Here is a 25,232-nt window from a genome sequence, read left to right as displayed (position 1 = left end):
TGTGCCACCACACTCAGCTAATTTTTTTTTTTTGAAACCGAGTCTCACTCTGTCACCCAGGCTGGAGTGCAGTGGCACGATCTCGGCTCACTGCAAGCTCTGCCTTCTGGGTTCAAGCGAATCTCCTGCCTCAGCCTCCCAAGTAGCTGGGACTACAGGTGCATGCCATCATGCCCAGCTAATTTTTGTATTTTTAGTAGAGACGGGTTTTCACCATGTTGGCCAGGATGGTCTCGATCTCTTGACCTCGTGATCCACCTGCCTCGGCCTCCCAAAGTGCTAGGATTACAGGCATGAGCCACTGCGCCTGGCCTATTCAATCATTTTTACATGTGGGTGACACAGTATTAAGAAATACACCATTGAGGCTGGGTGCAGTGGCTCATGTCTATAATCCCAGTAGTTTTGGAGCCTGAGGTGGAAGATCGCTAGATCCCAGGAGTTGGAGACCACCCTGGGCAACATGGCAAAGCCTGGTCTCTACAAAAATACAAAGATTAGCCAGTCATGGTGGTGTGCACCTGTTGTCTCAGCTACTCAGGAGGCTGAGGCAGGAGGATGACTTGAGCCTGGGAGGTGAAGGTTGCAGTGAGCCAAGATCTTACCACTGCACTCCAGCCTGGGTGACAGAGTGAGACCGTGTCTTAAAAAAAGAAAAAAGTATTAAAATTCTTGATAACTCCTGTAATCATGTAAGTGGTGGTTGTGGATGGTAAAAAGTTTTCTTTTTTTAACAGCTCAACTTATAATTGTTGGGTGAAACAGATGCAGAAATTTGACAAGTGTTGTGTTGTTTCTGTGTCACGTACTAAATGATATCCACGCCTCATCGTAAGTATAAGTAGGATCATAATAAATACAAAAACCTGCAGAAGGCACCGACGTTCTCAGCTGACTTTCATACCCAATCTAGGAGGCATCGCAAGCAGGGGAGAGCTAACTGAGAGAGCTTGCCAGAGTGGTTCCAGCTGAAGTCAGTGTGCCCAGTGTGTGCTGCCCAGGATGGGGCACGCCCCGCCTTGTGCTCACAGAATAACACGGGCAGCCTCCTTCCAGGGAGTTCAGACATGAAAATGTGACCTAAGTCTGTGGCCCAAGGTGGCCTCCCAGTTGTTAAAATTTGGTATGTAACTTAGGGTTTAAGGGCTGTTTTTAAATTGTGGTTTAAAAACACAGTTACATCAACATAATGAAAATGAACCTTAAATTTCTGTTGAACTCTCCAAAGAACCCCCACCCCCAAATCGTGAGAGCAGTGTTTTTCAGATCTTAGCATGCATCAGATTAAGCAGGCTAAATTATCAAAATTTACTGTGCAGCCACCTGACTAATTTGTTAAAATGCAGATTCCTGGACCCCACCCAGAGATGCTGATGTAGCAAGTCTGGGGTGAGGCCTGAGAACGTGCATTCCTAACAAGCTCCCATTGATGCTCATGCTGCTGGTAGCAAGATTCACATTCAACGGTTTGGAAACTGTTTGACCAGGGAAGATCTCTTTGGGGTTTTCTTACTTTAAATAGGGGCACAGTGGCTTCCTCCAGGTCTCCCTCCTCTCACCTGAGACATGAAGAGATTGGATTAGAAATTTTCCTAGAATCCTATAAGCTTGGAATTGCTTCTCTCTCTGCCTGGTAAGAAGGAACTTCCAGGCTGGGTGTGATGGCTCATGCCTGTAATCTTAGCACTTTGTGAGACTGAGGCAGGAGGATCACTTGAGCCCAGGAGTTAGAGACCAACCTAGGCAACATACTGAGACCCTGTCTCTACAAAAAAAAAAAAATAAGAAAAACAATTAGCCTGGTATGGTGGTGGGCACCTGTGGTCCCAGTTACTCAAGAGGCTGAGGCAGGAGGATTGCTTGAGCCCAGGAGGTCAGGGCTGCAGTGAGGTGTGACTGCACCACTGCACTCCTGCCTAGGTGACAGAGCAAGATCCTGTCTCAAAAAAAAAAAAAAAAAAAAAAAGACTTTTACAGGTAACTCAACTCAGATTTCTCACATGCATCTGGTGATATACAAAAAAAGCAGCCCTAGATGTAGGCAGAATCAGACCTGCCTTTTTCCTTATGTGACCTGTGACATTTCAGGGAAACCACTTACCTCCCTCTCCTCAGTTTCCCCATCTATCACATCAACTCACTAATCTCTTCCCTGCCGCCCCACAGGGATGATGGATCTGAAAATGTTTGGTAAATTACACACCACTGTCTGTACCCATGTAAGGAGCTGTTGTAATCAATATCTTTGAAATGCTTATTCATGCAGAACAGGACATTTCAGGTCTCCACATTCTTTAGCGAGAACTTCAAGATGCAGCTGGGTTCTTGAAGTTCAGCTGCAGAAAGCGGAACTTGCTCTTAGGCCTCTGGGGTTCCTCCCCAGGTCACCCTGGGGCTTCCTCCTCCCTTTTTGTAAATCTGATGAGTCCCAGCTTACCCCACTTCTTGGATCCTGTTTGGGTGCAGAGACTTGGCCTTAATCTTCTCTCTTTCCTGGAACTGCACTTTGCCTGAAGTGCAAAGAGGCCCATTCATGATTTGATCTCCTGGCTCCTGCATGGCCAATGGGAGCCCGAGCTGCCACAACGCAGGAAGATGGCTTGATGATGCTGCTGATGCTGGCGGTGATCCCGATGGTGTGAGCTGGAAATGGGGTGCTACGTCATCGTTGTCATCGTCATCATCATCATCCGAGCAGCCACCAGATAGCTTGCACCCACACTGGGCTGGGCACAGCACTGGCTATTTGTCATAGTTTGTCTTTCGACCTCATGGCAGCTCTTTAAGGTAAGTATCATCATCCCCATTTTACAGATGAGGAAACTGAGGCTCAGAAAGAATCAGGAACTGGCCCAGAGTCACACTACTACTAAATGTGTATGCATATGAAACTCAGAGTCTTCAGGGCACTGACTGGCAGTCTGGCGGCCCCACCTCCCTCACCCACCATATGTGGCCTCTCAGGGTTTGGCCAGTACGTTAGCATCATACCACAGGAGAAGCCCAGCTTATGCATCACTGTGAGGGAACAGGCAGGGCTGGCCAGTATGGATGGAGATTGGTGTGCTGGGTGGGGACAGAGCACAGAGCAGCCCTGGTCATGGTAAGTGTTGCACACACCCGCTTCCAACCCATCACCCCTGCCCCATCAGAGGCAGGAGGGAGGTAAGAGGATGGGCAGGCCTAGGGAAGGGCAGCTGTCCCAGCGGGGACCTGACAGTCATGTGCTGGTATCTTTAGGGCACTGAGCTTAGGGACAGAGTTGTCTCCCATTCCATCTAGTTTTAAGCTGCTGTCAGGATGACCTGTCTAAGATGCATGTCACTTCCTTCCTGGAAAGCCTGCCATGGCTCTCTGTTGCCCATAGAGTAAAAGCCAATCTTACCTGCTCAGCATCAGGTCCCCATGTTCTCTGGCTCCCCCCATCCTTGTGCTTCATGTGGTGCATTTCACTGGAGCTCTAGACACATGAAACTTCTTCCCCTTCCCCATAAATGTCCTGGACATTTTGCCTTGTACCTTTACTCATGCTGCTCTCTCGGCCTGTGGCACCTTTCTTGTTATTTTGTTTGGCTGAACTGTGCTCGTCCTTCAAAGCTGCAGCTGAAGTGCTGGCTCCTCCATGCCATCTTCCTGGATCTTTGAGATCCTCGGGCCTCTCATTTCCCACCCTAAGCAGCCTTTCCTGTTGAACTCCCTCAGCCTCTCTCTGTTCCCCTTGTCTGGCACTCACCATTCCCCATTATTCTTTCATCCCCCACACAGGCCATGTCTCCCTGAGGCATGCGTTTTATCTGATTTGTTTTTTTTTCTAATTTGGTTTGTTCCTGGACAGTGCTTTGCAGACAGTTGGCACTTAACACATAACTGTTGACTGAACAGGCCATGCTAGAGCAACAAGGGACTGCTCTTGAAATTTGAGGATGTAGTTATAGTCCTGGCTCTGCCATTCCTGGTTGGCCAACCTGCTTCTCTCAAGGCCTCAGTTTCCTCATTTGTAAAATGAGGGAGCTGGATTCTATGGGTGGTTCTCTATGTCTAGTATATGGAAGAACTACTTGGGGAGCTTGTTTAAAATGTATATTTCTGGACCCCTGGGAGTCATAATCCAAAGATCTGAGTGGATCTGGGTATCTGCATAATTCACACACACCCAGAGGCTTTCTCATTCAATTGGTTCTCAGACAACCCTTTGAGTGACTCTGTTTCAGGTAGACTTTAGGGAAAGGCCTTTCTGATTCCAAGGGACTGGTAGAGCAATGAAGGGAAGAAGAGGTTATGGAGCAGTGGCCATAATGAATGGGGCAGGGGCCATTAACAGTATCATCACCATCACCATAATCATCACTGTCATCATGATCATCTTCTTCATTTTATTTTTCTTCATTGCCATCATCATCATTACCATAATCATTACCATCATTGTCATCATGATGACCATCATCACCATCATCATCACCATCATTACCATCATCATCATTACCACCACCATCATTACCACCATCATCATCATTACCACCGTCATCATCACCATCATCACCATCACTATCATCATCATCACCATCATCACCATCATCATCACCATCATTACCACCATCATCATTACCACCATCCTCATCATTACCACCATCATCATCACCACCATCATCATCACCATCATCACCATTACTATCATCACCATCATCATCACCATCATCATCATCACCATCATCATCATCACCATCATTACCACCATCATCATTACCACCATCCTCATCATTACCACCATCATCATCATTACCACCGTCATCATCACCATCATCACCATCACTATCATCATTACTATCATCATCATCACCATCATCATCATCACCATCATTACCACCATCATCATTACCACCATCCTCATCATTACCACCATCATCATTACCACCATCCTCATCATTACCACCATGATCATCACCATCATCACCATAACTATCATCATCATCACCATCATTACCATCATGATCATTACCACCATCCTCATCATTACCACCATCATCACCACCATCATCATCACCACCATCACCATCATCACCATCATCACCATCACTATCGTCATCATCACCACCACTATCGTCGTCATCACCACCATCATCATCACTATCACCACCATCACCACCACCATCACCATCATAACCATCCTTACCACCACCATCCTCGTCACCATCATCCTCACCACCATCACCATCATCAACCCCTTCATCATCATTATTACCATCATCATCATTACTATCACGACAATCTTCATTATCCTGTTCATCATCATCATTATCACCATTACCATCGTCACCACCATATTACCATCATCATCATCTTCATCATTATTACCATCATCATCCTTACCGTCCTGATCACCGTTTTCATCATCATAACCATCACCATTATCACCACTACAATCACCATGGGTACCATCATCATCGTTGTCATCTTTTTTTCTTCATGGTCACAGTCACTATCACCATCTCCACCACCAGCAAAGTCACTACTGCGCCTCAGTGCTTATGAGGAGAGGGCCAGTGCCAACACCTTTGGTGGCATTACCTCCTTTAGTCTTCTCAGGAGCCTTGTGAGGTAGGTCCTGAGAGGGCAGGAGGCAGGGCTTGGAGGGGTACCTGACCATGCCCTGGAGCAGACCTAGCTGCAGTCTGCAATGGCCCCAGCTCCCCAGCCATCCTGCTGTTGGAGTAAGCCTGTACCTTCTCTGGCAAGCCTGGGGAGGGCAAACAGTGTTGCCTTCAACTTCCCTCCCTTCATTCAGCACATCTCTATTACAGCCCTGCCTTGTGCCAGATACCAGGTTTGAATCTGATCCAGGTCAACATTTTTTTTCCATGTTCGCAAAACAAAGATTTTATTTTTTCTTCTCCCCAACCCCTTCCTCCCTAATCTAAACTCCTGTGAAAATAGCATGCGTAGCTGAGCCTCGGGCCAATTTGTGTCTTTGTACTCAGCACACACACTCTATCTTTCACACCACAAACAGCTTTGCTCGGGAAAATATGTTTTCTCTCTGCAAAACTGCCATTTTCGGGCAACACATAGAAGGCAAAAAGAAACTATTTCACTTTTTCTTCCTCTGGAAAAACCCACCAAGATGTTGTTTTCCTTTGCTTTTTCTGGAGGGGAGATATTTTTGACAGCTTTCTTCCCTAATCTGGCTCTCAGCCCTGCGTCTGGTGCCAATTTGTAAAAGAAGCAGAAGAAAAACTAGATGAGCAAAGGCAAGATTCTCCCAGAGGGGCAGTAGCACTCTAGATTCAGGAGTAGTAAGGGACCTCTGTGGCAAACCTGTTGCCTGCCCCATTGGGGAGCCCTGTCTCAGAAGCCTTGAATGGGGACATGCACACCTGCTTGGAAACAGCTGTGGCCAGGCCACATGGGGGGATCTCCATGTGCACTCATTCAACAGGCATCCTTCCAGACTTCCTTAGGATAGGCTGGGGACTGGGCTGGGTGATTTGGGCCGCAAAAATAAACCAGACATGGATTCTGCATCAGTACTTTCCATTCCAATATAGGAATGAAGATACGGGCAGGGCCATGTGAATGAAGTCCTAGTTTCACCGTGACGTTTATTTTAGCTGGAGTTAGGAGGGATTTGGAGGAGGTGGTGACACTTGTGCTTTCTAGCAAATGTCTTCTTCTAGAATGCTGCAATCAGGCCTCATTTGAAATCTGCATGAAATCCATTTGCTCTCCATTCCTTCCCTGGCCCAGCTCAGAGTACAACCCCTTCTCAGCAGCACAGTCCTGGGATGCTGGCAGATCCCTGCTGAGTGTCCCTGACTCTCTAGTCTTACTGTTCTATTCTCATGGCCTGTCTCTTGGAGTGGTTCTTTCTGCTGTGGGCCCCAACTTCCTGCAGCCACGAACCCCTGTGGGCTACACTTGTCTTTGCAGCTCCAGTACTGTGCTCAGGCCTGCCTCAGACCTTGTTGCTTACTCTCCTTCTAGATGAAGAGAACCCACTGAGCTACATAAGCCCCAAGGGGGGATCTTAGGAGACCCAAGGCAAGGGTGCAGCTGAGCCATCGGGTCACTGTGGATCAGGAGATGGAAGTCTGAAGATCCCTCATGCTCTTGTGTTCTTGCCTGCACTCTCTCTCTGTCTCACTCTCGCTCTTTCTCTATCTCAGCATTTTCTCTCCCAATACCAAATTCTCATTGACCCAGCTTGGATCAGGAGCCCACCTCTGGTTCAATCAGTAGCAGCCAGTGAACAGGGACATCTCAAACAAGACCACCATGGTTCACCCCTGTGAATGAAGGGAGCAGTTAGATGGAACGGGCTTGCTGTGAGCCAGGAGAGAGCCAGTAGGTGTGCACTTTACCAGCTCTGCCTTTTACTAGCTGTGCCACTTCCCAGAGCCTCAGTTTTCTAATATTTAAAATGACCACAAGAGTACCTACTTCACAGGACACTTGTAACACATACCACATGTATTGAATGGTAGTGACATAGGTGGTCAATGAGGAGCTTGAGAGGGCATTTCCCTGGCTGACCTCCTCGTTCTGGGGCTTTCAGATGAGGGCATTGGAGTATGGACCTTTCACTTCATACCATCCCCACCCTCCACACCTAGGAGAGACTGGCTGGCTGGCTGGCAGAGGTGAGGAACTACCACCCGTGAGGGAGATGCTGTCCTAGGGGAACCTGCTGCTGTCTACAAGGCATTAACTGAGTCCCTCCCCTCACGCCACCCCCAGGAATGTCCCCCTCACTTGTGGGATCTGAGGTTGTAAGGGACCCTTGCAGGGGTCATTGCTGGTGGGTTGGCACTCGGGCACATGCTAGATTTCTCAAGAGGGAGGCTGTTCTGCTGGGGGTTGTCACTAGGCTTACTTTTTACTTTGACATCGATCAAGGATCAAGGGTATGCAATCTGAGGATTGCTGGGCATCTCCTCACTGGAGGGCATCCTGTTGGTGAGCAAGATATACCAGCTACCAAGAGAGGCCTGTTGTTTGATGGCATCTGCAGAGAAACAATGGCAGCATGTACATTCCCCATCTGGGCAGTTTAGAATGACCCGCAGATTCTGTGGCTGGCCTTGGGACCATTCTGGAACGCCTGTTGTCACCCAGATGGAAAGGGAAGGAGAATGAAGGCAGTCCAGGTTAGGGAACTGTATGTGGAGCCACTTGGAGGTGGAAATGAGCCCAACTTGGCCAGGCAACAGAGAGGGGGGCACTGAGCCAAAGCAGGGATCTGTGCAGAGTGAGCTGGGACAGCTGCAGCTAGAGGTGAGACTCCTGCAGACTGGGAATGTTAGAACAGAGTATACTTTATCCAAGCAGCAGTAGGGAGCCATAGCAGCTTGTGGAGTGATCTACATGGTTTAGGTGGTATTGCTGTTGCAGATTTGTGTGTATGATGATTGAATGAAGGGAGATTGGAGGTGGGGACACCACATGGACTATTAGAGTTCTTCTGTTATGGACAGAAAATGGCTTGAGGCAGGATCGTGGAGCAGGGATGGAAAGGAAAGAACCCAAGAGAGATTTTGAAGGGGAAATGGAGAATTGAAAATTAGAGTAAGAGAGAAGAGTTAGAGAGTCCTGGGTTTCAGGGGACTGGCAAAAGGGCAAGTAGAAATGGCATTGAGGTGAGGAAATGGGGGGACTGGCAAGGAGGGACAATGGGGTCCTTTTCTGTCATGGCAAATGTCAGTCAACTGGGCTGCTGTGAAGAAAGCCAGAGACTGGTGACTCACACAGCAGACACTGATTCCTCTTGGTTCTGGAGGCTGAAGTTTGGGACCAGTGTGCCAACCATGGCCGAGTTCTTGGTGAGGACGGGAGGGCACATCCTCTTCCTGGTAGTATGCTCACATGTCCTTCCTTGGTTAGTGCACTTCTGTTTATAAGGACACGAATCCCATCATGGGTGCTACATCCTCATGACTTCATCTAAACCTAATCACCCCCAAACACCCCATTTCCTAATACCATCACGCTGAGGGTTGGAGATTTAACATATGGATCTGGGGAAACACAGTCAGTCCATATCAGTGAATATGAGGGGTCTGTAAGGGTCTCCTAAAGGGACAACTGATGACAGCATTCAGAGACAAAGGGAAATGGAGGTCTTTGCACAAGACCAGGTTGGGTGTGGGATTTGGGGGTCAACAGCCCAAAAGGAAAACTGGGGCTATGAGGGTGAAGGGGCCTGGGAGGGATGATAGAGACAAGGCAGGGTTCTTGGGGACAACTCACATGAAAGAGCAGAGCCTACGACAGAGGACTGGGAGGGCCATTGAGGACCCAGCCAGCATCACTGGTGTCCTAACAGGTGAGGCACCAGGCACAGGGTAGGGGTGACTTCCAGGAAAATGAGGTATTGTCCTGGCCCTTAAAGAGCTCACAGCTAAGTAAGATGGAGAGACAGGCACCAGGGAGCAGCCTAGTCAGGGGGTCACTTGCAGAGAGTTCAAATCCCACCTTGCCACCTGCCAGCAGTGTGACCTTGGACAAGCCACTGAGCACGTCTGAGACCCAGTTGTCCTGTATGTAAATGTGGACTGTCATACTGCCTGGCCCGTAGGGTTGCTGTGAGGGTCAATGGGACAAGATATGGAAAGACCTCTGCCCAGTTCCCAGCTCATATGAAGTGCTTGCTATGAGCTGTAATTATTAGTAAGGAGCAAAGGTACATCCACCGAGTGCCAAATGCTACCTGTAGGAGTCCCAGTGAGATTGGATGGCTGGGGTCTGGCCAGAAAGGTGGAGCTCCTACTAACAAGAATAACACGGCAATGAGCTCATCAAAGTCGCGTGCCTCTCACTCATTGCTGGTGGGAACTCAAAATGGTACAGTTATTGGTGGTTTTGTACAAAACTAAGCATACTCTTATACAATCCAGCATCGTGTTCCTTGGCATTTACCCAAAGGAGTTGAAAATTATGTCCACAAAAACCTGCATATAGCAGCTTTATTCGTAATTACTGAAACTTGGAAACAAGCAAGATGTCCGTCAGCAGGTGAATGGATAAACTGCGATCCATGCAAACAATGGGATATCACTCAGTGGTATAAAAGAAATGAGCTACCAAGCTATGAAAAAACATGGAGGAACCTATTCTTAAGTGAAGGACGCCACCCCGAAAAGGCTGCTTCGTGTATGATTCCAACTAGACGACATTCTGGAAAGGCAAAACTATGGAGAGATTAAAAAGCTCAGTGGTTGCCGGGGCTGGGGGGAGGCAGGGATGAAGAAGCCAAGCACAGAGGATTTTTAGGGCGGTGACACTGCTCTGTATGATAATAAGGTAATGGTGGGTACAGGTCATTATACATTTGCCAAAATTCACAGAATGTTCAACACCAAGTATGAACCCTAATGTAACCTATGGACTCTGGGTGATGACGATGTGTCAATGTAGATTCATCAATTGTAACAAATGTACCACTCTGGCGGGTGGGATGTTGATAATGGGGGAGGAGAGGGGCTGCTAGCCCAGCCTGAAAGGCTGTAACTGTGGGCCTTGTAGGTAGGAGGCACCAGGTGGAGGGAATATTTTTAAGATGTGTGACACAGTGATGACTGTCCTCACTCGTTAAACACGGAGTACCTACTCTCCTTCCGTTCTTACCCACCACATTACAAGTAATGGAGCAAATAACTGGCCCCAGGCCACACCGCCAGTAGACATGGTTGTCTTGGCCTTCATCTTGCTGCAAGGCTTTGAGCCACTGGCCCAAGACAGTCATCAGCTCAAGTGAGTTGCTGAAGCCTAATGTGATGTGACTTGGAGTAATTTACTACTTCTCTGAGCCTCAATTAGCTTGACTGTAAAATGGGGTGAATGCCTACTTTGTAGCATAGTGGTGAGAATGAAATGATGAAATGAATATGAATGCTCTAGATCTTCATTGGTCAACAGGAATATAAGGTGGACCATAAATGTGTATCACATTTCGGGTTTTAAATTTTCCAGTAGCTACAATAAAACAAAAAAAAAGTAAAAAGAAGTAGATGAAATTAATTTTAAGTCTATAACATATTTTATTTAATCAAATATGCATAGTCACATGCCACATAATAACATTTCAGTCAATGGTGGACTGCATAGATGAGGATGGTCCCATAAGATGATACTGTATGTACATTGTACCTTTTCTATGTTTAAATGTTTAGATTCACAAATACTTACCACTGTGTTACAACTACCTACTGTATTCAGTACAGTAATGTACTGTGCAGGTTTGTAGCCTAGGAGCAACAGGCTCTGCCGTATAGCCTAGGTGTGGAGTAGGCAATGCCGTCTACCTGTGTAGTAGGCCAGACCATTTAGATGTGTAGTAGGCAACACCATCTAAGTGTGTAGTAGGCTAGACCATCTACGTGTGTACTAGGCTAGACCATTTAGGTGTGTAGTAGGCAACACCATCTGAGTGTGTAGTAGGCTAGACCATCTAAGTGTGCAGTAGGTTAGACCATCTAGGTGTGTAGTAGGCTAGACCGTCGAGATGTGTGGTAGGTGTGTAGTAGGCGACACCATCTAAGTGTGTAGTAGGCTAGACCATCTGAGTGTGTAGTAGGCTAGACAATCTAAGTATGTAGTAGGCTAGACCATCTAAGTGGGTAGTAGGCTAGACCATCTAGGTGGGTAATAGGCTAGACCATCGAGGTGTGTGGTAGGTGTGTAGTAGGCTAGACCATCTGAGTGTGTAGTAGGCTAGACCATCTAGGTGGGTAGTAGGCTAGACTGTCGAGGTGTGTGGTAGGTATGTAGTAGGCGACACCATCTAGGCATGTGTAACTCACTCTGTGATGCTCGCAGAATGATGAAATCACCTAATGACACATTTCTCAGAATGTATTCCCGTTGTTAATTGGTGCATGACAGTATACGATATTATTGTTTCAACATGTAATCAGTATAAAATGTATTCATGAGCTGTTTTAATCTCTTGTACTGATTCTTCGATATCTGGTCTTTGATATCTCATGTGTATTTAACAGCAAATTTCAGTTTGGACCGGCCACATTTCAAGTGCTGAGTAACCACGTGTGCCTGGTGGCTGCCATACTGGGTGCATGGCTGCATATAAACATAGGCAGCGCTATGTCTCCCTCCACAAGCAGGGCTCATGTCACACCCCAGAGCTTCACTAATTACTCATCCAGCTCATACTCTATCTGGCGTGTATTAGTATTATTAGATCAAGAGCTTTATTTCATGCACCATGATGTATATTAATAAATCCTAACTCATGAATTCACAAACCTGAAATCAGAGGCCCATGCAAACACAGGAATTAGGCTTTTGTTCCTGAAGTAATTTGTGTTCACTTCTTTCCATGTACTTACCAAGCCTGGCATTAGTTGTGTGAATTTCCGTCTCCCCCAGGCCGCCCCCACTCTAAGCTTCTTGGAGGGAAAGGATGTGTCTCCAGCTTCCTCTATCCCATTGCCAACCCCTCCCTGCACCCCAAGTGTCTGGCTTTCAGCAGGCCCTAGCAGGTATTCAATAGGCATTTTTTTAATAGACTCCATTAACCAAAGGCATTGGCTCCTCTTAGAAAGGAAGCATGTTATAAAGAAAAGGCTCTAAAGTCAGATTATGTAAAAATGTGTTGAAAGGCACAGGGACATCAAAGGTAACCACTGAATTGAAGTTTTTATTCGAGTAGACATGAATCTGGCGGAGGTGAGTACAGGGTTCCTGCAGATGGTTGTGTGTTTGGGAGAAAAGGCAGGAACAGAAGTGTCTGGAAATCTGTTACAGGCATTTGAACCTGTGGTGAAATAAGTCCTGCTCACCCCTGTGTAACACACTCCAGTCGGCTCCAAGGCCTCGTAGAAAGATGGGGGGACCCCTTGTTCCTATCACTGCTCACTTCCTGGAGCGACCTGACTGCATCACCCCTCCTGTGGACTTTGGTTACTGGGAGCCACAGGGCCTGAGGCAGCCACTGTACAGAGCATGTCTTGACCACCTGATGGTGAGTATGCAGCCAGGCCAGTCACAGGTGCTGCCTCAACTTGGGATGTGTGTGTAACTCTGGGAGGAGGAGGGATGAATAGTCCACTTCTGGAAGTTCCCAGGGCCTCCACACCCAGGTTTTGCGGCCGTCTGCTAGTCTGCACTGTCTTTAAGAGGCATCAGTTCTAGATTCTCTTCCTCATTCCATCTGTGACTTGGCCCTCTTGGGCCTCCCTGGGGACCAATAGAGGAGATACCTTCAACAGATGGTGGAAATGTGGGAGCGAGGATGCCTCAAAATGGTTAGGGTGATTCGGCCTCATGGGCGTAGTTCTGACAGTGCCAGCATGGGACAGATGAAGTCCTGGAGTGGCCAAGCCCTGAGGACAGTCAGACACTTGGTAGGTTGCGATATTTGAGTTTATCAGTAAGAAAGTAATGGCTACCACTGACTGAATGCTTATTAGGTGCTAGACAATTGACTAGGCATTTTACCTGGATTATTTTAGTTAAATCTAGAGCATCCCTACAGCATGGGTTCTGTCATAGCCCCATTTCACTAACAAGGAGACAGATGTGGAGGTTGGGGAGTTTGTCCCAGGTCACCCAACTGGGTAGGGCAGAAGTTGGGAAGAGACGGGAGTCAACAACCCAAAATCATGAAATGAGAAAGGGAGTAAACATTTGGATGGAGAATCACACACACACACACACACACACACACACACACACACACACCCCTACCTCCTAACAGGTATGTTGTCCGCAACAGGCAAAAATAGTTCATTAATATCTCATTTAAACTTGAGGGTGAGAGAATTCCTCTCTGGAGCAAAGAATGGAAATTGGGAATTGATTGTTGATTAGCTTTCATGAAGACTTAAGGATGTGCGCCATGTCTTTGGTATCGGGCTGCGTGTTGCTGTGATGCATGTGAAGAAATACATCTAAGGACTTTCCTAAGCTCATCTGCAGTCACAATTCCCCCACCCTATTCTCATAGGGTTTTAAGTTCGCTGTCTGCAAATGTTCCTTATTCCGGAGTCTTTGGGAACCAATCCACCTAGCTGGAGAAGGACCTCGTACCCTGGTAATGAAGGCAGGCATAGAGAAGCACAGAGTTCAGGAGGGGACAGTCAGCACTGCAGGTGGCTCCGCGGCAGGGGAGAAATGATCCGCAGGAGGCCTTCATGGAGCCAGTGGAAAGAATCTGCTCCCAGCCGTGCTGAAGGCAGAGTTAGCAGCCCCTTGCTGTGGGGTTCCTCAACCCTAAATAAAGGGGGACAGGCCAGACCTTTATGCCACCTCTCACAGCCCCTCCTCAAGTGGCCACCGTAGATTCTAAGATAGAAAATCTCTTTAGAAAGCAGCCCCAGGTGGCACAGTGGCTCACACCTGTAATGCCAGCACTTTGGGAAGATGAGAAAGGAGGATTGCTTGAGCCCAGGAGTTTGAGACCAGGCTGGGCAATGCAGCCAGACCCCATGTCTACAAAAAATAAAATCAATCGTGTGTGGTGGTGCTGCCTAGAGTTCCAGCTATTCAGGAGACTGAGGTCGGAGGATTTCTTGCTGTGATCATGCCACTGCACTCCAACCTGGTGACAGAGACCTTGTCTCTTAAAAAAAAAAAAAAGGCAACCTCATTCACAGGAGTGCTGCCCACCCATGCATTCACCTGCCCCAGCCCAGCACCCTGCAACCCTTGCAGTGTTTGTCAAACTGGTTACCAGGCCACCAGCCTCAGATGACTTTGGGGACCTGTGAGGTGCCTCACTGCTTCCAGGGCAGAGCAGGGTCTAGGATCTGCAGAGGGTTCTAGTGCCTGCTCTGGGGGCAGCCCCAGGTGCAGAAAACACAGGGAACGCAGGGGCCAGCGCAGTCTAGGAAATGGGGACACGGAGGGAGGGCCCTCCCCAGCTCTCCACCTGCGCATTTTCTCACCGCCAGCTGACTCAGTGATTGAGATGAGTTCCTGTCTCTGGTTTTGTTCGGCACATCAGAGGCTGAGACTGAGCCTTTGGTCTGGAGTTTGAGCAAATTGGAGCTGAAATTGCCTCGGCGGGGACCTTGGAGCACTGACACGGCAGCACCAGCCCTGCTGCGGCTGGGAAGGGAGGGAGGGGACCGCCTTTCCTGTGGGTCTGTGGATCACAGCCTTGCGTTAGAGCCCCAGCCTCCTGCCCTGGGACACAGAGGACCTTACACAGGTGCCTGAGGAACTAAATATTGATCAATGAAATATTTATAACAAATAAAAAATGAAAATGATCTCTCTACTTTTGTAGTCTGAATGGTGTAGCTGAAAAGACCCAGCTTTAAAAATAAAAAGCTTGTGTCTTCGTTCTACCACTTACTAATTGCAGGGCCTTGGGCAAGCTAAGCTCTCTGAGGCTCAGTGTTTGCATCTGTAAAAGGAGAATAATGTCACCCTTCTGTGGGTCATAAGGATGGAAAAAGATGACACCGGTGGAAGCACATGCATTCTCCTCTGCTCCTGCCGCCCGCTTCGTCCATTGACTGGTGACTGAGTTTGGGATTTTGAAACTTAGCTTTGTCCCATTCATGTGTCTAAGAGCTAATTTCTGGTGTTTGTATAAGGTCATTATGTGGTCTCCCACTTAGAGTGGGCCCTCTGCCTTGGACCCAGAGGGACTGCTTGGACATGTTGGAACAGCAAGAGAGTTTTAGGTCACTGCAGGCAGAGCATAAATACCTGTGTCCACATGTAAATTTGCTCTCCCCTAGCAATGGCCATGGTCACCCAGGTGGAACAACGGGGCTTGGTTACAGCCCGTGCACCTTTCCCAGAGATGCTAAGGCAACACCACTCTGCAGCATCTTTCTCTGAACTGTTTGTGCTACTGGCGTCTACTGTTTTGTGCCATAGTTACATGAATGAGAAGGGTTGGACTTCTTTAAGAGAGGGCCCCTTTCTATCTAGGATGCACTGTCTGTGGACTGAAAGCTCTCCAGGGCAGGGGCTTCTTTGGTTACATTTCTGAAAAAGCTCCCCAGTGGGCCATGAACTCCTTCAGGCCAGTGCCTTTGTTTCTTCCCCTTTGTTTTCTGCAGTGTGCAGTCCAGTGCTCAGCTGGAGACAGAGGCTAAGAAAATGCAACTAGAAACATAGAAGTGAGCAGTTGGTACCAACCAGCAATGATGGTGGGAGGAAGGTAGACAGGAGGAAAGAGCTTTATATGGAACAAGGCCAAGTTCAAGAAGCCAAGGTTAGGGAGATAGGCGTACCCTAAAGTTCCTTGAGGGCAAGGATTGTGTCTTATCACGTTAGTATCTCAGGAGGCTAAGTCAGTCTTAGCATAGTTGAATGAAGCAGGAAAGTGAAGAGAGAACATTTGAGACTCTGAATGGATGAAAAGAAGCACCAAGAATATATAGCAGTCACTCTCTCTGATGTGCTTGACAACAAAGTCTCTAAGGACTGGAGCTTTTGGGATCCTGTATGCTTTGGCTCCTGGGTCCTGAGCAGACCCAGCCACTGCTCTCTGAGCTGGGTCTGTTTTCTGCTTGAAAGAGACAAAAGGCTAGAAGCTACTAATGAATTGTGCTGGACCCTGAAGAAAGAAATGACTATCCATTTATATTTGTGTTATGAATGTAAACCACTACTTAAACAAGGCAGTGTCTCTGCCCGTGGGTTTATACATTATACACTAAGCTCATTCTTAATCCGATGGAACTTAATGGAATCCAGCAGCAGCTAGAAACTCTCAGCAGCCCATCACTTTAGCTGTACCCCTTGTTCTACTCCAAGTGCAAGAAAAATCTAAGCTTTTTACCCACATGATTGTAGGAAGAGGGAAGACAGGGTTCTGTGTAACTCTTCCTCTCACCGTGAGACCCGCAGTGCCTTCCTATAAGAGGCTGCAGTGTCTTAGGACACAGAGTTTCTGGTCTGAGACTCTGAGAGAAACCCACGACTCCTTCCTAGGGCAGCTGTTGTGTGGAGATGGTTTAAGATCTGAGGAGACTAGGGCTTGATGTATCTTTTTTTTTTTTTTTTTTTTTTTTGAGACGGAGTCTCGCTCTGTTGCCCAGGCTGGAGTGCAGTGGCGCGATCTCGGCTCACTGCAAGCTCCGCCTCCCGGGTTTACGCCATTCTCCTGCCTCAGCCTCCGGAGTAGTTGGGACTACAGGTGCCCGCCACCACGCCCAGCTAGTTTTTTTAAATTTATTTTTATTTTTTAGTAGAGATGGGGTTTCACCGTGTTAGCCAGGATGGTCTCGATCTCCTGACCTTCGTGATCCGCCCGTCTCGGCCTCCCAAAGTGCTGGGATTACAGGCTTGAGCCTCCGCACCCGGCCGGCTTGATGTATCTTAAAGCCAGAAGCATTTGTCTCATAGGACCCCTAGGTCCCTTTGTAAAAGGTGAGCCTGAACCTCCATTTCCCAGGGGCAGGTTACATCATCTCCACAAGTAGCTCACCCGTAGATAGTACCTACTCTGTGCCAGCCACTATGCTAAGCACTTCACATATGTTGACTCTCGGATCATCACAACAGCCCTAAGAGATACTTACTCATGTCATCGCCATTTTACAGCGGAGGAAACTGTTGCACAGAGAGGTCATCTGACCTGCCCAAGTGCACACAGCAAGTTTAGGGGGAAACATACATCAGTAAGGATCTCAAAAATTATATTCTAGACCCTCAGATTAGGAAAAAGGCCTAAGAGTTCAAAGTTGGCCTGAAAAGCCTTATCCCATGAAGGCCAATCAAGGCCTCCTTGGCTGAGATTTTGAGGACCAAAGGAACGAAAGGAAGCTCTTAGGGGCTGGGGAGTTCCCTTCTTGGAAGCACCCAAAAGACTTCTCTCTGTCAAAGCCACAACTCACTGATACATGTGTGACACTTCCCAGGCTGCAGGCACATTTCTTTCCTTGATGGATTCTCACAAGCCCCCTGTGAAGCACAGGGAGAAGCAGCACCGTTTACAGGTGAGGTCACGAGGAACTTAGCACAGGGGTTGCTATATCATTGGGACTCAGTTCTCATTTGTCAAATGAATTATTGAATGACTAGATATTTGGATGGATGGATGGATGGATGAGTTTCTGGAGGGATGGCTGAGTGACACGAGAGTGAACCTGTGTTTCCGTGTCGGGGTGCACGGTCAGTGTCGGCTTCCTACATTGAAATCATATGAACTCTGGCCAAGCGCTGGCTCCACCGAGAGCCTGAACTCAACTCCCAACACCTTTATTTGAAGTCCCCTCATCCTATGCCTGCCTTGTAAGTCCCCATGCTCCACGGAGTCAGGGCAGAAGCAAGCCCTTCGCAGACAGGGAAAGGGGACTGGGCCTTGGGTGGGTGGGGATGAGGCCACAATTTCCCGTCCTCTGCTCTGACAGGCCCCGCTGTTCCTTGGAGAGGCCTGCCATTCCTGCCTAGGGGAAGAGGGCCCTACCTCTCCTCTCCAGTGGATTATCAGTGGCAGTCCCTCCACTATTTATAGCCTGCCGCCTCTCTGCCGCGCTCTGGCCCGGCTGGGAAGTGAGCACCACAACCTCTGATCGGATTTCTCTTTTCTGGGTTTGAGCTTACATGGAAGTACAGCATCCTCAGAGGCCACAGCTTCTGGGCCTCACGGGTGCCTGATCAATGCTCCTACCTTTTAGCTGAAGGTTGGAACCAATTAACTGTGTTAGCCTCTGCCTCTGAGGGCTGTGTCTGTAGGTGTAGCTGGGGCCTGCCAGGGTTACGACCCTGCAGCCTCAGCTCACCATGTCTTGGTGGCCAGAGCCAGCTGCCACACTACTCACACCACCTCTGGGTGGAAACTGGGGCCTGGACCTGGGCCTGGGTACAGCTGGAATGTCACCTGCACGTTCTAGCAGCAGCTGCCACACTACTCACACCACCTCTGGGTGGAAACTGGGGCCTGGACCTGGGCCTGGGTACAGCTGGAATGTCACCTGCACGTTCTAGCAGCCCGTTCCTGAGTCCTGCCTCCTGTGCCTACGGCCAGGCTGCCCTGTCTTCATCCCCAGAGGATGCAGCCCAGCAGCCTACCTCCCTCCAGCCAGTCACAGCTCTGAAGAGCTGGGACAGAGGAAGAACAGTTACAATGGATGGTCCTGAAGTCCAGAGGTGAAGGGTTCAGCTCCCCTGTTCTTGTTCTTTACCAGGGGATGGAGGCTTCCCTGGGTGAATGTGAAGCGTCTGCCCATCCATGGTCTCCTCATTCATCTTTGGTGAAGATTTTAGTCAGAGAGGAGAGAGAAGGTGGGTCAGTGTCAGGCAATTCACATTGGCTTTTGGCCCCATGCTAGACCCTCTGAGGGGTGAAGGGACAGGAAAGTGAATGAAACATGTTGGCCTTTTAGGACCCAGGCCATAGAGATGACAGACACACTTAGATCTCAGTGATGCGTGGTAGACTCTGTTCTCTAATAGGACTCCAAAAGTGTCACCAGGAAGGAGTGACATTTTAACCGGGGGGTGGGAGTGGGTGAGGGGGCCTGTGGACTGGGACTGAGCTTGAGGAAGTGAACATGGAGCTAGCGTGGCCCAGGCAGAGGGTCAGCTCCAGACGAGCATGGTGGCAGTAGAGACAGAGCGTCTTTGGGAAGCAGGAAGTGGTCTGCTGAGGGTGTGGCATGTAGAGCGGGACAGGAGTTCTTATGGGCAGCAAGGCAGGTTGCTAGGTAGAAAGGAGGCTGAGGCCAGGGAAAGGAGTTTGGGTCTCCCTTTTTGGCAGTGGGGAGCTATTGATAGTTTGGGGCAGGAGCTCAATGGACCATGTTTCAGGAAGAATCTTTTGGTGTTCTGTGTGTTCACGTGCGTGTGTAAAACTTTGCTGAGAAAGACAACATTTCACAAATAACCCTCCATCCCTCCCAAGTGCATTCTCAAAGATGGCCTGGAAAAATGGAAAATATCTTGGTATTACCTGTAGTTTTTCCTGGGGACACCAAACTTGTTTGGTAGTTTTAAACTCTTGCCTTCATGTCCTTTGTCTCCCTCTCCCTGGGGACCCCCATATTATGGAGGAAGTGCTAGCCTGGAGGCCCGGTGGTGGAGGTATCTGTCATCTGGCCTCCCTCTCTTGCCATCACTCCCTCCCTGAGTTTGTACAGGGGAGGAAGGCGCTCGCATGCCGCCTGTCAAATATCTCTGCAGGTGAGGAACTGCACAGCGTTCATCTCAGGAGCAATTTAGACATCCAGGTCTCATCAGGAAGGAGGGCTATGAACCGGGCTCCTTGAGGTCGCTATGGTAACCAGTTACAGTCTTAGCTGGTGGCAGGGAGGGAGTTGGGAGCCAGGGGCTGAGTCACCCTGAGGGGGAGGCTGTCCCTGGGTGGGTGGGGGGATTCAGGTCAGACAGAGGGAGGGGCTGCTGACAGCAGCATAACCCTTTGACATCCAGAGCTGCTCCTGAAAGGGGACTGTCTGACTCTGGGATTGTCATATGTGTATAGGTTTGAAGTCCTGGCCCAGAGGACTGCCGGGGGGCACGCTTTGTCATTTCAGGTGCCTCGGGACAGGTATAACAGAGGAGATGCGAACAGGAGAAATAGACAGGCTCTCAGAGCCCCTCTCAACCTGGCCACAGCCAGCTTTCCTCCTCTCTGAGCACAAGCTCCACCCCAGCACCCACTGTCATCTCAGGATCCTGGGATCCAGCCCTACCAAACTGCTTCCTGGCCCAGGAGGAACGAGACCCTCTATTCCCATGGTCGCCTACTGGTGCCTCTGACTGATGTGGTTTTTCTTCTCCTGGGAACCTCAGCCCGTCCTCAAGACCCAGGTCAAATGCCTGCCCCTCTCATGTTTCCCAGCACCCCTCCCTGCCCTCTCCCTGGGCACTGCTACATGGATCAGGTGAGGCTCTGTGTGGGTATCTCTGATGCCCACCATAATGTCCGCCCCTCTCGAGCAGGCGCAGGGTCTCTGAGTGCTAGGACCCAGCCACAGGCAGCTGCAACAGGCTCAGCAGATGCTTGAGAGAAGGAACAAATGTCTGGTGTTACTTGCAGGCAAACCTGCAGCCCTGGAGCTGTGCTCAAACTGCCTGCAGCCAGCACTTGAGTTCCCAGGCTAAGCTGCCATTGTGGTTAGTTCCAGGGGTTTAAAGCACTTTACAGTTTGCCTGGCGTAAGCAGCTGAAAACCTGCAGCTTCATGTCTATTGAGGAGGCTGCCAAAGCCTGGGTACTGTCCTGGCCAGCCTGGGGTCCGGGTTGTCCCTTCAGGACATATACCTATATCTATATGCATATCCATCCATCTACCTATCTACCTACTGCCTATCTGTGGCCTATGTATACGTGTTACAATGTTATATATCATCTCTATCTATCTCTGTCATCTATATATATCTGTCATCTATGCCTTTTTATCATCTATAACTATCGTCTTTATCCAACCATCTATCATCCATATCATATCAATCTATCATCCATCTATCTATGATCTATCCATATGTATGCAAATCTCTATCATCTACATCTATCTATCAGTTTAATCTCTATCTAATCTCTCTAATCTATCTCTATCCTGTCTGTCTATCTAAAGGAAAGGTGACTTGCTTGCTGAAGATCTGGGTGGTGGAGGGTCTCCGAGGAGGTGAAAGTGAGGAAGAAACTGGAAAAACAGCAGAAGAGGAGAGGCGGTTTGGGCTCGGCTGGCCCGAGAGAGAAGAGTGGCGGGAGAGCAAGGACGCGCCGGCTCAGAGCGGGGCAAGGAGGAGTTGGGGAGCAAGCGCAGGCCAGGACGCTCCCCAAGGCTGGCTGCGGAGGCAGAGGCGGGGGCGGGGCCGGGGGCCTGGGGTGACGTAATCCGCGGCGGTGACGAGGAGGCGGGGCCTTGGAACGCCCCCTGCCGAGGGCAGGCGCTGCAGCCGGCCGGAGGGAGGCGCTGTCGGGGCATGGACGGGGACTTCCGGTTGACAGCAGGGTAGGCAGGGTGGGAGGGAAGGCGTGGGTGAAGGCGCTCCCCGTTTCGGAGCGGAGGGCTCAGGATCCGGCTTGTTGTCCGCGCCTCGAGAGACCCCGCCCCCAGACCTGCGCCACTCCCCTTGCGTCCGGTGGCGCGAAGACCCCGAGCCCCCGGCGTCCCAGCGCACACTCCCCCAGGGTCCTCAGCACCGCACGCCAAGTCGCCCACAGCCGTCGCGCTGCCTCGCGGCGCAGAGCCCAGACCCTCCCCATCCAGGGCGCGGGGCAGAGGGACGCAGAGGCCCCCGGCAAACCGCCGTGTGAGGGTGCGGGGAGGAAGGTCCCATCCGGGGACGGGGCTTTTGGTCCAGCTGGCCGCCCTCTCCCACCGTCGGGCTGTGCCAGGGGAGCTGCACCCCCACGGCGGGATGCGAGTGGGCCACAGGGCGGAGCACCGAGGGGGAAGGACGGGCGAGCATGGGGCTTGGGGGTGCGCAGTGGAAGAGGGCGGGGAGTGCAAATGGTGCGGGGCATTAGCGGGGGTCTGCGGACCAACCGAGCCGGATCGCCGGATCTTCTGAGCCCTGCTGCCCACCGTCATGGACCCCGCCCTGCAGCCCCGTCCGCAGGACTCGGGACTTGGAGAGAGGCGTGGGTCTGAGCTGGCACCGCCGCCCACCGTTGGGGCGCCTCGGGCACTGCACTTCCCCGGCGAGCAGCAGCGTCCTCCGCGGACTGCTCTAGATACGCGGAGCCCACCCTCAATTCCTCTCCGTTTCCCTCCTTCCCCTCCCACTTCTCACCTTCATCTCACTCCCTTCCTCTCTTACCCCGAGCCCGCCCCCGGCTTTCTCTGCTCCCTGGTTCCTTCTGGTTCTGAGCTCAGCCAGTCTTTGGAGCGCCTGGGGGGCGCTGGGTCCCGACCACAGCCAGCCCCTCCGCTTGCCTGAGGCCGGAGAAGCCCAGAGCCCCCTGGCTTCAGACACTCATCCCCTTAGCCAGACCTGGCCGGCTTTTCTCTGCCAGCGTCCCCCTCTCCTCCCTCTTCCCCTAACTCTCTTTAGGGTCCCTCCCCGAGGTGGTGGGGGGTGGTTTCTAGCAGATGTGGGAGTTCCGGGCAAAGAAGCCTCCAGTGCGTTTAGACACGTCCTTGTTGCTATAAATATTCTCCTTCCCCTAAACCTTTCCTAAATAATCTCAAAAATCTGGACCGAAAAAAAAAAAAATTAATCCCTCTTTCCAGAGAGTTGGGCATCCCGGATGTGCTCAGAAGAGTAAAAATAAAAGTGCAGCATGAGAGGATTTCAGAGCAATGCTAAGGAAGTTGAAATTGGAACTAAAAGAATTTGGGTTACTTAAAAAAAAAAAATGCAGCTCACAGCATTTCCCGAGTGAACACGGCCAGGTGCAGGGCACCCAGATCACGCGATCAGAGGCGCCCCCAAGCGCCTCCTCCCAACCCAGGCCCCGACTTCCCTGGTCTTTTTGTCTGTTCGATGAGTTTTGTCTGTTCTGGAAATCTGAGGGAACAGAATCACCAGTCCCTGCCCTCTCGCGTCTGCTTCTTCGGCTCGGCATCGCGTTGGCAAGGACCATCTGCGTTTTGCATGTGGCTGAAGATGGTTTGGAATTTGGATAACCTTCTGATGAAGACATAGCTTTTCCTCTCTGAGACAGTGGAGGGGCAGCAGTGTGGGTCCGTCTTGTCTTGGATTCATGTTTTTAATAATTTTGGATTCAGGGGGTACGCATACAGGTTTGTTACATGGGTATGTTGTGGGATACTGAGGTTTGGGGTCCCGGAAATCCCAAAAGGGCTTTTTCTCACTGTCTTCTGGGTCTTTACTTATGACTACCAGAGGATCCACGCTGTTACCCACGAGGCAAAGGCTTTGCCCCATATCTACCTTGAGTGATCCTCAATCTTGGGACCTACATTTTGTTAGGAAGTTGCCTTTCCTTTCCCCCGGGGAAGACTTTGAGCTGAGACTAAACCTGGGAAGGTGCTGCGGAAAAGCTGTTGGGGGAACCTGCCTGCACCTCCTGGCCTCCAGGAGGGAACCCATGGGAGAGGGGAGGCTCCAACCTTACCGGAAGCGTTGGCAGGGCCTGTTGTGTAATTAGTGTCCTTGGGGAGCCTGCAGGGGTTTTCCTGCCTTTACAGAAAGATCATTCACAGGCCTGCACAGGTTAACAGTTCACCTTTAGATGCTTTCCTTTTGTGGCTGGGTCTGTGCCTGCTTTTGAAAATGTCATTTTTAAAACAGTTTTCCCAGAAGGGGCGTGAAGGGCCGCTATACTCTGGAGCCTTTTCTTCCTCACATATAAGAAAGATTGAGATTACGTAGGGAGGACAAATGCTTAGGAGCTCTGAAAATATGGATTATGCAAATGAGCTATTTAAGGACCTTTTAAAATGCTGACCCGGTAGGTACTGGAGTATTTACTGGCTATTAGAAAATGTGGATTGTCTAAATGGGCATTTGGGGAACTTTAAACACAGATTATGATGGATCTGGAGAGCCTAACAAATCCCTTCTGGCCCGTTAGGCCTGTCTGCCGTGTGAATAAAGGCACGTTTGGACAAAGCTGACTTTTAACGCAGTGACTGGGAATGGATTTGGGCCTGTCCTGTGGGCCTGGATGTTGGTGGCTTCACAGGGACCCTCCCATGAGTGGCTCGGGTACAGGTGGGCTGGAAAGCAGGGCCATGGTCAGGATGACTCAAGAGGCCCCAGGACTTCAGATAGCAAATTCGTTCTGTGTAAGGAACCCTGCTGAAGTAGGTTTTGACTTTCGTTTAATCCATTCTGCAAAGCATGGGTGGGGAATTGGTATAAACATGAAGGTGCTGGTTTGTATACCAGTTGGGGGAGGCCCTCCCATCCCTGCTAATTCTAGGAGCGCTTGATTAATGGATGGGGACATTCCTACCAGCAACACAGATGAGGGGCCAGATCTAAGCACTGCAATTTTTAAAAAGGGGGGCGTATTATGTGTCTCTCTTAATGACTTTGTGGCAACAAATTGCTGGTACAAAGACTGTTAAGTCCTTTGCCATCTGGAACCTGCCTCTGCCAGGCTGACCCAGACAGAGCCCCTAGAGGCAGCTGGGGAAATGCAACACGTATCTCAGATAAACACGAGAGTCGGCTTCCTGAAGCTTCACCTCTGTGGCCGTCAGGGTTCATGTTCCTAGATCTCACTTTGTGATGGGCTAAAGTAAACCTTCCACCTGTCTCTCCTCTCCTCTCCTTGATGGAGAAAGCTTTAGAAAACCACATGGTGATTAAGGTCAGCCTCCTCAGCCTCATCTTAGAGACCATGGGCAAGTCCTTTAACCTCTCCAAGCCATGGTGCCCTTATCTGTGAAATGA

General features: G+C 49.8%; 2 protein-coding genes across 2 annotated transcripts in view; both read left to right on the top strand.

The window, feature by feature from the left end:
- The window catches only part of XKR6 (XK related 6), a 300,654-nt gene that overhangs the window by 163,443 nt on the left and 111,979 nt on the right, over positions 1–25,232 (top strand). The window lies entirely within an intron of this gene.
- Positions 145–16,959, top strand: LOC126961068 (uncharacterized). Its single transcript, XM_050801099.1, has one exon. It carries the CDS (start codon positions 4,260–4,262, stop codon positions 5,373–5,375), a length of 1,116 nt encoding a protein of 371 aa, XP_050657056.1. The 5' UTR covers positions 145–4,259; the 3' UTR covers positions 5,376–16,959.

The sequence above is a fragment of the Macaca thibetana genome, chromosome 8, assembly GCF_024542745.1.
Source record: "Macaca thibetana thibetana isolate TM-01 chromosome 8, ASM2454274v1, whole genome shotgun sequence".
In the NCBI taxonomy this organism is placed as follows: domain Eukaryota; kingdom Metazoa; phylum Chordata; class Mammalia; order Primates; family Cercopithecidae; genus Macaca; species Macaca thibetana.
The sequence above is the reverse complement of the archived record's forward strand: the minus strand, read 5'-3'. Positions and strand labels throughout refer to the sequence as shown.